Here is a 14,520-nt window from a genome sequence, read left to right on the forward strand (position 1 = left end):
TGACTGCACATATGAAACTGGTGGGGTTCGGTACCTCCAACAAGGTTAAGAACCACTGCTCTAACCCTTTGGGGGTTTCTTCTTGTTAATAGGGAGTTTCTTCTCCCTACTTTCAACAAGTGCTTGCTCATAAGGGATAATCTCATTGTTATGGTTTTCGCTCTAATATTGCAGAGTTTTTACCGTACAAATAAAAAGCACCTTCAGGCAATCATTGTTGCAGACCATAGCATCCTCCCTACCTCAACCACTGGCTGTTTTTCCTCTCGTTGCATTTTTTTTAAATTTTCATTTTCTTGACTTTCATTGTGCAGTGTTTTTATAGGTGGTTCAGTTGTAACCCGAGGCACTAGCTGTATTTTTCTTTTTTTTCACAGCAGCAGTTATGTCCTTTATGAAACATTTCATCAAGACTGAAGTAAATCCAGTTTATGTATGATGTGTGACATTCGTGCAATTTTACAAACACACACACACACACACACAACCAATGCAGAACATGAAAGTGATCCATTTCATCCTTTGTTTTGATCGGATTTACTTGAAATTATGCCCACCCACCAACAACTCTGCCACAGCTTCAGGTAGCAAAGATCAGATTTTCTTTAAATATAAAGTGGCCTTACAGCTCTCCAGTTGTAGCGTGCAGGTCTGCTTGTCCATGGGATACTTGGTCAGGTCCATGTTGCAAGCCACAGTGGTGGTAATCCTAGACAACAGAAATGTTATTTAAGTCCATGAAAAAGGTTACCAACGGCAAATGATATTTGTTATTCCTGGAGACTTTGAAAGCATGAAAGTGGCATACAGTATCCTTTTCAAATTAGCTTTTCCTTTAATTGCTTAACCTTTGGCTACAATCATCTCAGTGCTTTCTCATGTATTCCCTCCAGGCACAGCACTGAAACATTTACCACAGCTGTCCCTTTCCTCCAGCACCTCATATTTCTCACTTCACTCTGTCATTTTTCACAGCTCCAATTCCCCAAGGTGGTCATTTCTCTCCTGACTATCTTTTCTGGCTTGTTTTACTCTCACTAGTCGTGTTCTCTGACTGTGAAGCACCATCCTCCTCCACATTTTTCTGCCACACTGAAGCGTAGACGGTAAGCACTTCTTTGTATCGAAAGCAAAGGTCCATGAAGACTGGAGAAACTCTTATTTATTCCCAACAATAAGTCAAGAAATTGAATTTCGCTGTACTTAAGGATGACACGTGTTTTTTTTTTTTTTTTAAAAGAAACACAACTCATGTTCACGTTTAAAATACTGTACTATATACGGATGGACTGTGAAGAGAGACTACCTAACTCAGGTTACTATAACATAACACCCACATACCCCACCAGTGGTCGATTTAGTTGACTGCACATGATTTGGAAAGGCACACACCTGTCCATATAAGGTCCTATGGTTGACAGTGCATTTCAGAGCACAATCCAGCCTGGAGTCTGCAAAAGGTACCTGAAGGACTCTCAGACCATGAGAAACAAAATGCTCTGGTCTGCTGAAACCAATACTGAACTCTTTGGCCTGAATGCCAAACATCATTTCTGGAGGAAACCAGGCAGCGATCATCACCTAGCCAATACCATCCCTACACTTAAGCACGATGGTGGAAGCATCATGCTGCAGAAATGTTTTTCAGCATCAGGAACTGAGAGACTAGTCAGGGTTGAGGGAAAGATGAATGCAGCAATGTACGGAGATATCCTCGATGGCAACTTGCTTTAGAGCACTCCGGACCTCGGACTGGGATGAGGGTTTATCTTCCAACAGGACAATGACCGTAAGCACACAGCCAAGATAACAAAGGAATGGCTTCTGGACCACTCTGTGAATCTTGTCGAATGCCCCAGCCAGAGCCTAGAATTGAACGCCTGTTGAACAACCTCCCCAACTCCCCATCCACTGTTTGCAAGGTTCTGCAAAGAAGAATGAATCTGCCTAAAAGTAAGTGTTCAAAGCTTGTAGTGTCATACTGAAAAAAGACTTGAGGCTATTGTTGTCAGAGGTCAACAGAGTACTGAGCAAAGGCTGTGAATATTTATGTACATGTTTTATTTATTTATTTTAATAAATTTGCATGAGTTTGAAGGAATTTATTTCCACTTTGACATTATGGGGCATTGTGTGTAGAATTGTGAGGTGAAAAATACATTCAATCCATTTTGGAATAAGGCTGTAAAATGACCAAATCTGGAAGGAGTTAAGCACTGAATACTTTCCGCACAAACTGTATATCGAAGAATAATTTAAAAAAAACAAAAGAATTGAGTCAATGAAGTCAAATCCAGATCATGGACAGCTCCTCAATCTGTTGATGAGTTGAGGTTACAGCATGTGACAGTAACACAGTAGGCTGTTTAAATCCCTCTCACCACAGTTTTAAAAAAGCTGCCTGCTTGACTCAGTATCTATGAGTGCAAAGGTAATACAAATTTGAGAAGCCTGCCAAGATCCCATCAGATCTTAAGCCTTGCACACAGTACAATATCTGTTTCCCAGATCCTAACAGGACTTATGTTGCATTGATAGCCCACAGCTCTTTGTATTGCCAAATCACATGGTCCTATACTCATACAATCCAATACACAAGTAATAGAATTGACAAAACTCCCTGCTTCGCAATCACATTATCTCATATTCAACCCACGCTTCTTCCCTCAGCCAATGTTCCTATCCATTCCCCGGACTACTTTTCATTGTCTGTCAAAGCAGAAAACAATAAACAGAACAAGCCCATCAACGCACAATCTTTATTTGTTACCCCACCTTAGTGCGTAAAGGACAGTCCCGTTGGGGAAGATGCGGATCAGCCTGTTCTCCACAGTGATGTCATGGAGGAAGGATTTCTTGGAGTCAACAATAAACGTGTCTGGGACCCAGAGGAGCTCAACTAGCCGCCCGTCAAGGCTCAGGCTCTTGTTGCCTTCAAACACCAAGCGCTCATCAGTCCATCGCTGGCGGAGGAATATGGTAGCCGTGTAGTCCTGCAGTAATGAGGCCCGAACAGGTCATTAGCAGAGCTGATACACTGTTTTTACAAAGCATGTCAGTAATGTGCTGACAGACAAGTCATGTTTTTGCAAACCGAGCTCAGTGTTGTTGTATTTTTACAATTTTTGCAATTTTTACATAGCCCAAAGCCCTTATGTGCCTCAAACAGCAGTAATTCAAAACATTGCTTCAAATCAGCAAGTTCTGTTCAAGTTTGTTCTGTTCTTTTAGCACACTGAACTTATTTTTTTCTTCATGACATTATTTTTCAAAGTCTTACTGTTGCATCATGTGAGACAATGTAACCATTTTCATGTGTTGCATGCTAGCTGTAAGCAGAATTTTCTCACAAAGCAAGCATTGCAGGAATGAACCATTCCCAAAGGAAAGTCATTGTTGCACTCACTATTTAATTAAGGCTGGTCGACCACTCTTAGTCAAGAAAGTCCAATCTCATATGAGCAAAACGAGTATGCACTTCCAGTATACTGAAACTTTTGTAGCTTAGTTTTTTGATAAAGATTTTTCTTTTAAACATGGATTAACTCTTGAAAATATGTTTTAAATTCTGTCTTCCCTACTTTTAATTTTAAGTTGCTTCATTGAAGGTCCAGCATGGGGATGATTATCTATGTCTGTTGACCTTACATGTCCTCAGATATGTAAGTTCCAAAATGCAATCCAAAAATATAAAGTGCATAAAATTCTTTAAGTTTTTCTTCCAAGGAGCTAGACTTTCTGGTAATTTTTTAAAGTGGTCTTAAGCAATAGTTTACTAGGCTTCCTAAAGGTATTTCAAAGTTGTTTTCTGGGTTTTGGCTTCTTTTTTCATTTACTGAAAGCCGTGTCCTTAAGAAGCAGTAAAAAAAAAGGTCCAGCAATGACCTGACACAGGGCCTCAGAGTTATTCCACCACACTATTTGCTGAAGCGAAATAAATTATCTTAACAGAATAGTGGCATCAAGAAGCAATTCTTAGGGAGGATAACATGAGAGACAAAGCTGAGGTATGCCAATTATACAAGAACTGAGCTGAAAATAAGTGACAACAGGTCTAATAGAGTGATGAATACAAATTCAAAGTTTCATCAATATGTATGGAGGAGTTTAGAAGAGGGATACAAGAGTGGGTCTCTACTTAACCCTATCTTTTCAAATTATTGGAATTGTAAATGCAGAAAAATACCATCAGATTTTGATCCACCATGTAATACCATCTGGAAAGCATCTGATTGGCAACAGCTTAATTTTTCAGCGGTGCGATGATCCCAAACTCAAGGCCAATGCAGCACAGTATATTTGTATAGAAAATACACAGTGGAAAGCTATCAGTCATGGACTGGCCTCCAGAGATCCTGGACCTCAACATTATTGAAGCGGTGTGGGATCATCTTAACAACGAACAGAATAAAAGGCAGCTGACATCCAAAGAAAAGCTTTGAATGTAGTTCAGGAAGCTTGGATAACTATTGGAGAAGACTACTTGTAGAAATTTTGAGAAAGCTTGAAAGTTCAGACAGCTTTGAAGAATAAAGGTGGTCATACCAAAAAAAACGTGTACACATCAGGTTAAAAGAAGTGAGGAAAAAGGCAATAAACTTTTCATAACTGCTAACAGGTATGATGCTTTTTCAAACATTTCACAATACAGACAGACTGATCAATAAACTCGGAAAAATGATGTGTTCTGACCTGCATTGCACAGTTTCTTGTTGCATTTAATCAGTTTTAACCTTTGTGGTTTATTAGTTAGGGACCCATGAAATGTATCGATACTACCAGTCAAAAGTTTGGTAATGGTTTTTCTTTATTTTCATGACTATTTACATTGTAGATTCTCACTGAAGGCAACTATAAAACTATAAATGAACACATATGGAATTATGTAGTAAACAAAAAAGTGTGAAACTGAAAACATATTTTAGATTTTAGATTCTTCAAAATAGCCACCCTTCGCTTTCATTACTGTTTTGCACATTCTTGGTATTCTTGTGATAAGCTTCATGAGGTCGTCACCTGAAATGGTTTTCCAACAGTCTTGAAGGAGTTCCCAGAGATGCTGAGCACTTGTTGACCCTTTTGCCTTCACCCTGCAATCCATCTCATCCCAAACCATCTCGACTGAGTTTAGGTCAGGTGACTGTGGAGGCCAGGCCATCTGGTGCAGCACACCATCACTCTCCTTCGTGGTCAAAGAGCCCTTACACAGCCTGGAGATGTGTTTGGGGTCATTGCCCTGTTGTAAAATTAATGATGGTCCAACTAAACGCAAACAGGATGGGATGGCATGTCGCTGCAGGATGCTGTGGTAGACATGCTGGTTCATTGTGCCTTCAGTTTTGAATAAATCCCCAACAGTGTCAACACCCCACACCATCACACCTCCTCCTGCATGCTTCACGGTGGTAATCATGCTTGTAGAGTCTGTCCCGTATTCAGTAAGTGAAAATAAAATAAACAATAAAAGGTGAATCAAATGGACCATTACGGCAAGGCTGGGATGGTCAGTTTGGTAAAGTAAATCCGTTGGGCATCTTTCTTTGCCTTTAGACAACAATTCTGATGGCAAAAGAGCCAAACGGGACAGGCCAAAAAAAAAAAAAAAAAAAAAAAAAAATCATGCTTGTAGAGACCATCCAATCATCTTTTCTGTGGGTGGAACCAAAGATCTAAAACCTGGACTCATCAGACCAAAGCACAGATTTTCACTTGTCTGATCCATTCCTAGTACTGCTTGGCCCAAACAAATCTCTTCTGCTTGTTGCTTTTCCTTAGTCGTAGTGTCTTAGCAGTTATTTGACCATAAAGGCCTGATTCTCCTCTGAACAGTTGATGTGTCTGCTACTGGAGCTCTGCATGGCTCTAATCTGAGATGCAATTTCTGAGGCTGGTGACTTGGATGAATTTATCCTCAGAAGCAGAGGTGACTTGGGGGTGGCTGTAGCTCAGGTGGTAGAGGAGGTCATCTACTGATTGGAAGGTTGGTGGTTCGATTCCTGGCTTCCCCTAGTCTGCATGCCAAATATCCTTGGGCAAGATATTAACCCCAAATTGCTCTCTGATGCATCCATCGGAGTGTGAATGTCAGTTAGAAAGCACCTAGGAAAAATGTGCTTGTGTGAATGCACAAGTTGTGTAAAGCATTTTGAGTGCTCAGAAGAGTAGAAAAGCGCTATATAAGAACCAGTCCATTTTCCAGCACTCTTGGTCTTCCTTTCCTGGGGCAGTCTTCGTGTCAGCCAGTTTTGTTGTAGTGCTTGATGTTTTGACTTTGACTGAATATGTCACTTGGGGACACGTTCAAAGTTTTAGCAAATTTCTGGACTGACTGACCTTTAGTTCTTAAAGCAATGATGGACTGTGGTTTCTCTTTACTTAGCTGATTGGTTCTTGCCATAAGAAGAATTCAGTTGTCAAATAGGGCTGTTAGTTGTGCCAACCTGACTTGCCCATTAAGAAGGCAAGAAACTCCACAAATGAACCCTGACAAGACACACCTGTGAAGTGAAAACCATTTCAGGTGACTACATCATGAAGCTTACTGAGAGAAGGCCAAGGGTTTGCAGCGCTGCCAGCAAAGCAAAGGGTGGCTACTTTGAGGAATCTAAAATATAAGACATATTTAGACTTTTCTTTCAATTTTTTCTTTGCTACATAATTCCATATATGTTGCTCTATATATTTAATGTCTTCAGTATTTATCTACATTGTAGAAAGTAGTGAAACTAAAGGAAAGACCATTAATTAAGAAACTTTGATTGGTAGTGCATGTTTTCATTGTTTAATTTCAGAACTCAGTGTGATACTCTTACCATGTTGATCTCTGAAATGGTGTCAATGCTGGCAATGTCCAAACTCATACCCACTGTTACCGGACCATCTAGAAAAAAAGAAGAAACCATTCAAAAACATACTGCTCTATGTTCACACACTGCTTACTCCCTTCACTTTTAGTCTACATTAATCTTTGTTAATAGTCTATCTGGCAGACTGACAGACAAACTAAAGTCTATGTTTTGCTTGAAAATAACTTTTTCTGTGGCACATGGAGAAAGGCTGAGCTGTATCATGACACATTATTATATATTCAGGTTGACCTCAGCTGGTTATGAGTGCTGTGAGTGTCACTGCCCACTCAGCTGTGTCTACACAGACACAAGTAATTTAGAAAGAAAACCAGAGGACCGAGTTTAGCACCTCTCCCACTGACCGCTGCCAAAACAGACTGAAGATCTCATTATGAGTGCAGCCTTGGGATGACACAGCTGCCACTGGGAGTGTGGCTGTAGCCACAGTTGGGCTTTAGTTCTCACAATTTTGGCTGTGAAACATTCACATTTAAGGCCACGCTTCTTATCTTATTTTCATGTGACAATTTAAAAAGTTCTTATGTTTTATGTTAAAGGGTTACAGCAGCAACATGGCATAAGAGATGCAAATCTAAAGGCAATGCTGGAGCCTCACTGCAGCAGAATGTTAAGTAGAGTTTTTGGTGCCAGTTGTAATTTTCACGCACATGGCACACAGAATCCAGGTGGAGGAGGGTCCCACGGCACCTGTTTTATATGACCAAGGCAGTTTAGCAACACTTTATCATACAAAGGTACAGTAGTGTGGCAAAAGCTTGCAAGGTTATCAAGTTTCAAGGTACTGATCATGGCATTAACAAAATAGATTTCTCAGGTCTTCAGAAAAAGAATTGTGGATACTGTTGCAAACAAAAAAAACTGTAAATATTAGAAAACCATCTCTAACCATCTCCGAAAAGACCAGTGATACCTGTATGCAGTTTGCTGTCATCATGCAGACATCCAGCCAGCTTTTGGGCAGACCATTCTACAACTGTTTGTTGTAATGGATTTCACTGTATTAAATCATCAAACCCTTACAGCATCTCATCTCTAAAACACGGGGATGGGAGGATAATTTTTTCAGGGCTGTTTGGCTGCCTCAAGGGCAAGAAGGCTACCATCACTGATGAAGCAAAGCATTTTGAATCAGATCAAATTATGTCAGGAAACAAATGATCTCAGTTTTAAGAGAGTGTGGGTAATGCGACAAGAAAATAGTGCACAGAACACAAGATGTTCTACCAAAATACAGCTAAAGAAGACCAAAGATTCGAAGCTCCAGAATCACTTAAATCCAACAGGAGTTGGACAAGAGGCCTGGCACAAACCATTCATGTGAGGAAACCCAAACTTGAATGTATTGCTTTAAAATTATTCTAAGGTGATGTGTTAGAGGCCTGATCAATATTAACCAGAAATGTTTATTTGTGAGATAAAATCAAAGGCTCACATTTTATCAGGTCAAATTTGATTTGATGATGTTTTTTTACTTTTAGCCTAAGACATTTGACAAAGACGACCAAAATAAATACAAAACGCAGATTTCAAAAGATGATTTCATTTAATAAGGGAATAATGCTATTCATGCCTATCTGGCCCTATGTGAGAAACTAAATGCCCCCTAAACCTGGTAACTGCTTGTGCCACTATTGGCAGCAAGACTGCAACCAAGCATTTGCTATCAACTGGCAATGAGTCTTTCATGTCACTGTAGAGGAATTTTGGCCCACTCTTCTTCACAGACTTATTTCATTTTAACCACATTTGAGAGGTTTTGAGCATGGATTTAAGGCTAGACTCTGACTAGGACACTCTAAAAACTTTGTTTTGGAAGTTTTTGAGCCATTCACGATAGACTTGCTAGTGTGTTTCAAATCATTATCCTGCCCAAATGGGCTTGACCTTCAGGCCATGACTGATGGCTGGACATTTACTGTCGGGATTTTATGGTAGAGAGCAGAATTGATGTTTCTATCATTTACAGTTACTTTTACGACAGCTGTAACAGGATTCAAGCTTTCTAACAAGTTCATCTTTTGTCTCATCAGTCAAGAGAATATTTTGCCAAAAGTCTTGAGAGTGGTCGAGATGTTTTTGCCACATTTGCCAAAAACATCTTGACCAACCAATCCGTTGGGATATTTTTGGTCAGCAGTGGTTTTGCCTTCGAACTCTCCCATGGATGTCATTTTTGCAGAGTCACTTTCTTTTTTCTGAATGATGAACACTTACCATAACTGAAACAAGTAAGGCCTGCAGTTCTGTAAATGCTACCCAGGGTTCTTTTATGAGATCTGAATGATTCCTGGAGTCATTTTTTTGGAGGCCCACACTCCAGCGAAGATTCTCACCTGTTCCAAGTCTTCTCCTTTTGTGGAGAATGGCTTTCAACGTGATTCCCAAAGCCAGTCCCAAAGCTTTAGAAATGGCTTTGTAATCCTTTCCAGACTGATAGATGTGAGGGACTGTTTCTCATCAGTCCTTGAGTTTCTTAAGACCGTGCCATGCTGTGTTTCTGTCATGTTTTGTTCAGATCCTTTAGCCTGCTTCACTTTGTCAGACAGGTGCTATTTAAGTGTTTTCTTGATTCAACAGGTAATCACACCTGGGTTTGGCTAGTGAAAGTGTCCTCGGGGGGGGGGGGGGGAATAATCACTTTTTAACTTACGGCCAGTTATTTTTTCTTATAACCTTTCTTTAATTTAAAACTATTAAAATATCAACAAAACAAACACGGGAAAGGGAAAACATTCAAAATTTCAAATACAATGATCTGCAAAGCAAAAACAAAGTGTATTCGAAGTGGCAGTGGCTGTGTGTATATGTATATATATACAGGGAATGCAGAATTATTAGGCAAATGAGTATTTTGTCCACATCATCCTCTTCATGCATGTTGTCTTACTCCAAGCTGTATAGGCTTGAAAGCCTACTACCAATTAAGCATATTAGGTGATGTGCATCTCTGTAATGAGAAGGGGTGTGGTCTAATGACATCAACACCCTATATCAGGTGTGCATAATTATTAGGCAACGTCCTTTCCTTTGGCAAAATGGGTCAAAAGAAGGACTTGACAGGCACAGAAAAGTCAAAAATAGTGAGATATCTTGCAGAGGGATGCAGCAGTCTCAAAATTGCAAAGCTTCTGAAACGTGACCATCGAACAATCAAGCGTTTCATTCAAAATAGTCAACAGGGTCGCAAGAAGCGTGTGGAAAAACCAAGGCGCAAAATAACTGCCCATGAACTGAGAAAAGTCAAGCGTGCAGCTGCCAAGATGCCACTTGCCACCAGTTTGGCCATATTTCAGAGCTGCAACATCACTGGAGTGCCCAAAAGCACAAGGTGTGCAATACTCAGAGACATGGCCAAGGTAAGAAAGGCTGAAAGACGACCACCACTGAACAAGACACACAAGCTGAAACGTCAAGACTGGGCCAAGAAATATCTCAAGACTGGTTTTTCTAAAGTTTTATGGACTGATGAAATGAGAGTGAGTCTTGATGGGCCAGATGGATGGGCCCGTGGCTGGATTGGTAAAGGGCAGAGAGCTCCAGTCCGACTCAGACGCCAGCAAGGTGGAGGTGGAGTACTGGTTTGGACTGGTATCATCAAAGATGAGCTTGTGGGGCCTTTTCGGGTTGAGGATGGAGTCAAGCTCAACTCCCAGTCCTACTGCCAGTTTCTGGAAGACACCTTCTTCAAGCAGTGGTACAGGAAGAAGTCTGCATCCTTCAAGAAAAACATGATTTTCATGCAGGACAATGCTCCATCACACGCGTCCAAGTACTCCACAGCGTGGCTGGCAAGAAAGGGTATAAAAGAAGAAAAACTAATGACATGGCCTCCTCGTTCACCTGATCTGAACCCCATTGAGAACCTGTGGTCCATCATCAAATGTGAGATTTACAAGGAGGGAAAACAGTACACCTCTCTGAACAGTGTCTGGGAGGCTGTGGTTGCTGCTGCACGCAATGTTGATGGTGAACAGATCAAAACACTGACAGAATCCATGGATGGCAGGCTTTTGAGTGTCCTTGCAAAGAAAGGTGGCTATATTGGTCGCTGATTTGTTTTTGTTTTGTTTTTGAATGTTAGAAATGTATATTTGTGAATGTGGAGATGTTATATTGGTTTCACTGGTAAAAATAAATAATTGAAATGGGTATATATTTGTTTTTTGTTAAGTCGCCTAATAATTATGCACAGTAATAGTCACCTGCACACACAGATATCCCCCTAAAATAGCTAAAACTAAAAACAAACTAAAAACTACTTCCAAAAACATTCAGCTTTGATATTAATGAGTTTTTTGGCTTCATTGAGAACATGGTTGTTGTTCAATAATAAAATTATTCCTCAAAAATACAACTTGCCTAATAATTCTGCACTCCCTGTATACATATGCGCATATGTTTTGGATAGCTTTTTTTCCCTTGAAACCATTTAACTGATTAGGGTTATAGATAAATATATAAAATCATGAACTTTTTTCTGCAATTGTAAGTTATTGTGTGTGTATTGGTGCTGACTAAGAATTGTATTAAAATGGTCTGTATTCCTTAATTTTTATGCTGTACTAGCAGCACATCTGTCTTGGAAGCACCCTAACTTCAAGCAGTAGCTATCATACGACAACAGCAGCTGAACTTGAAACGATAACTAAATAATCGACCACAGCTTCATCCGTCATAGCCAGGCAAGGCGGGAGCAGCTGCGCTCAGAACCGGCAGCTTGCTACTGCTTGAGAGCTGCCTTCAAAAATAAGTAACGTGTCACACCATCTCTGCTTTATATTGAACTGTTGTGGAACGCAAAAGTGGGGCTAAAAAATTTCTCTCTCTGACCTTTTTCTAGATTGTGTCTGAGTGTGATGACATAAAAGGGTATTTTGAGGACACAGGCATATATATAGTGTTGCATAATAAAACATTGTGTTATATAATGTAAGGTTATTGGAGGACAGCATATTTAAAAATGCTAAAGACCCCCACTTCTATCCACCAGCTGCAGTCTGTCGAGTGTGAACCTCCTTGAGGGAATTAATTCTTCCTGATTCACCATCAAAGACAGGGTAACTTTGCTGCTCTCCCGTGTTTCATCTTTCTATTCTCCTTCCCTTTTACTTATCAGTCTTTTTTTTTCCTCAGAGACACACAAATGAGTCTGGTGTCATACTGCAGATACTGTATGTGCCAATGAGATGCATGTAAATCTACTGTATAAAAGTGTTTCTTGTGGAGTTTAGTATTAAAGGAACAGAGTGTGAGAGTGTGGCTCTCCTTTAAATCCAGGCAAGAAAGTGATTATCCAAAATGCTCAGTTATTCCTTTAAGGGTGTTTATGTGCTAGAAATGATGATTATTAGTTTTTGAGTAAGGAGGCAATCCACTTCAAACGCCAAAAATGAGCGCTCAGACGGCATTGTGCAGACCTGCTGGCTGTGCTTGAGGTTATCTGGCCCAGATGAGAAGTGAATCATTGCAAAGTTTAACCAAATTTAACTGTTTTTGTGGCAAAGAAAATGCAAATGTAAAAGAATGAATAAAATTAATGGAGGTTCCAGCAGTGCCTGAAATGCAAAGGCATATGCGCGTGTGGGTGTGTGAATATGTCTCTTTGCTAGCGCTTTTACCATTACCGTGTGCCAAGCTTGTGCTTCCAGGCGGGAGGACTGGTGATTACGCTGAATAGCATTCGCCTTGGTAAAGTCCAAGGTGTTATTACAGATCAAACAGCGAGTAAACAAACCATAATCACATTGTGATGGATTCCCGGAGCTCAGAACAATAACTGTAGCGAGGGATTTGCGGGGAATGACATAACATTGTTCTTCTTCTGAAAGCACACATTGTGGCAGACTTTGTTCCTCTATTGCAAACAAATTGGTCACCTGGTGGAAACTGGAATCTAAATAAGACCATGTATTGTATGTGTTAAAGTAAGTCTTGTGTATGCGCGTTCAGGGCTTCATAACATGGTTAAACCTCCATGCCTGTACGCAGAAAGTAATGGAGTACACCAATTTCAAAGCTAAATTAAACTGGCGTAAATTTTAATGTATGTATGTCAGCATATATTATCTGAGATGGGACACGCAAGCACAAAATTGCATTATGAACCCATCTCGTTCTCTGTCAAACGCAGATTTCCCCTGGGTGTTCTGTCATTTCCATGGCTGCCTGTGTCTGCAGTTCCCTTACTGTCAAAGAAAGGCCTGAGGTACTTGTTGTATCCTTTCATCAGCCTCTGGATGGTAGGAGGCAGAATCTCTCCTTCCTTCACTTCTGCGTTGAGCAACGAGCTCTCTAACAACCTGAGAACAAAGACAGACAGAGGGGGGGAGAGGGAAAAAAAAGCAGAAATAAGAGTTATTTTTCGTTTCTCTTCCCGTTGTGCATTTACCAGATGGATTCTTCTTTGGCGTTCACAGAGTCTGCAGGGTATCGATTGAGTTCCACAGCAAGTCTTACCAGCCATGCAGGGAGGGAGTAAAAGAAAGAAGATTTAAATGGAGATTTGGAAGTTTAAAAAAAATGCAAGAAATGAATAAACAAACAAAAAATTCTTTAAATTGAATGGGTCAAGAAAATGTTAAACCAGCCATATCTGCTTTTCCATCCACCTACGAATTTGAAATTACTATTTGCTTTCATAGGTTGTTGTTTTTTTCCCTTTCTTTTTTTATGCTATCCTTAAACGCACAGTGAAGTGTGGGAAGATGATTATATTGCTGGCAATTGTGGCAGCAGGGATGGGGGATGCGGGGGGCACTCATTGCGCTTTCCCTAGTGGTATGTGTGTTTGTGTATAAATCAGGCTCTAAATACAGAACGCCTGCTCTGTAGAGAGAAAGCCCCAGGGCACGTGCAATGATGTAAGCGGGACTGAAGCAAGACAGATCAGACCATGTGCAGAGGCAGAAAACGTTCATCTCCATGCCCTGGCAGCATTTCAGAGTTCCCTCTGTCACTTGTGCGCTGCGGTAGTCAAACGTGTGACAAGAAGCGATACAATAGTGAAGCAAAATGAGCTCCATTTCTTACACTATCAGCACATTCATGAGGCACTGTATTAAAAATACAGTGTAAATAAATCCTTATACCTTGGTATTCTTACTCTAAACAATTTAGTAAACTAGGATCAAAATGATCCGTGTTTGCAGTGAAACTGGTCCCATACTATTCAGACCCCTAAAAAGAAGTGTGCTTTTCCAGCAATATCTAACCCTTTTGGGCACAGTTTATGTGGTGTCTTTGTTTAAATCTTTGTTTAATCTTCTTTTGGTTGCTCACTTTAGAGGTCGCCACAGCGGATCATCTGCCCTGTCCCTTGCATCTCTTCTGTCAGCACTCCGCATATCCTCTTTTACTGCATCCATGAACCTTTCAAAAGTAGCCCAGCTCCCGCTGATCCAGTGTGGACATTTCATTCTTAGACATATTTGACAAACATTTCACACCAGATGCCCATCTTGACACTACACTCCCAGCACCAGGTGTACTGTACACCACCTTGTAGCCCTCCTCTGATAAGGTTTGTGAATTGGTTTGAATATAAATCATCAAAACATCTCAAGATGTGTGTAACTTGTTTGCAGTGCAGCGCTACATGAAACCTACTATAGCTTAGTTTACTTGTAAGTAAGGCGTAAGGAGACTTAATCAT

General features: G+C 40.4%; 1 protein-coding gene across 3 annotated transcripts in view; it reads right to left on the reverse strand.

The window, feature by feature from the left end:
- LOC101470427 (gamma-aminobutyric acid receptor subunit pi) overlaps nt 1-14,520 on the reverse strand; it is a 74,826-nt gene that overhangs the window by 15,310 nt on the left and 44,996 nt on the right. For all 3 annotated transcript variants that reach the window (XM_004554557.4, XM_012920009.3, XM_076891912.1), the window contains exons 3-6: nt 13,056-13,168; nt 6,813-6,880; nt 2,776-2,993; nt 627-709 (exon numbers count right to left, since the gene is read on the reverse strand). In XM_004554557.4, the coding sequence (XP_004554614.1) occupies nt 627-709; nt 2,776-2,993; nt 6,813-6,880; nt 13,056-13,168 (482 nt within the window). The remainder of the gene's footprint in view (nt 1-626; nt 710-2,775; nt 2,994-6,812; nt 6,881-13,055; nt 13,169-14,520) is intronic.

This window comes from Maylandia zebra, linkage group LG13 (assembly GCF_041146795.1).
Source record: "Maylandia zebra isolate NMK-2024a linkage group LG13, Mzebra_GT3a, whole genome shotgun sequence".
NCBI lineage: Eukaryota > Metazoa > Chordata > Actinopteri > Cichliformes > Cichlidae > Maylandia > Maylandia zebra.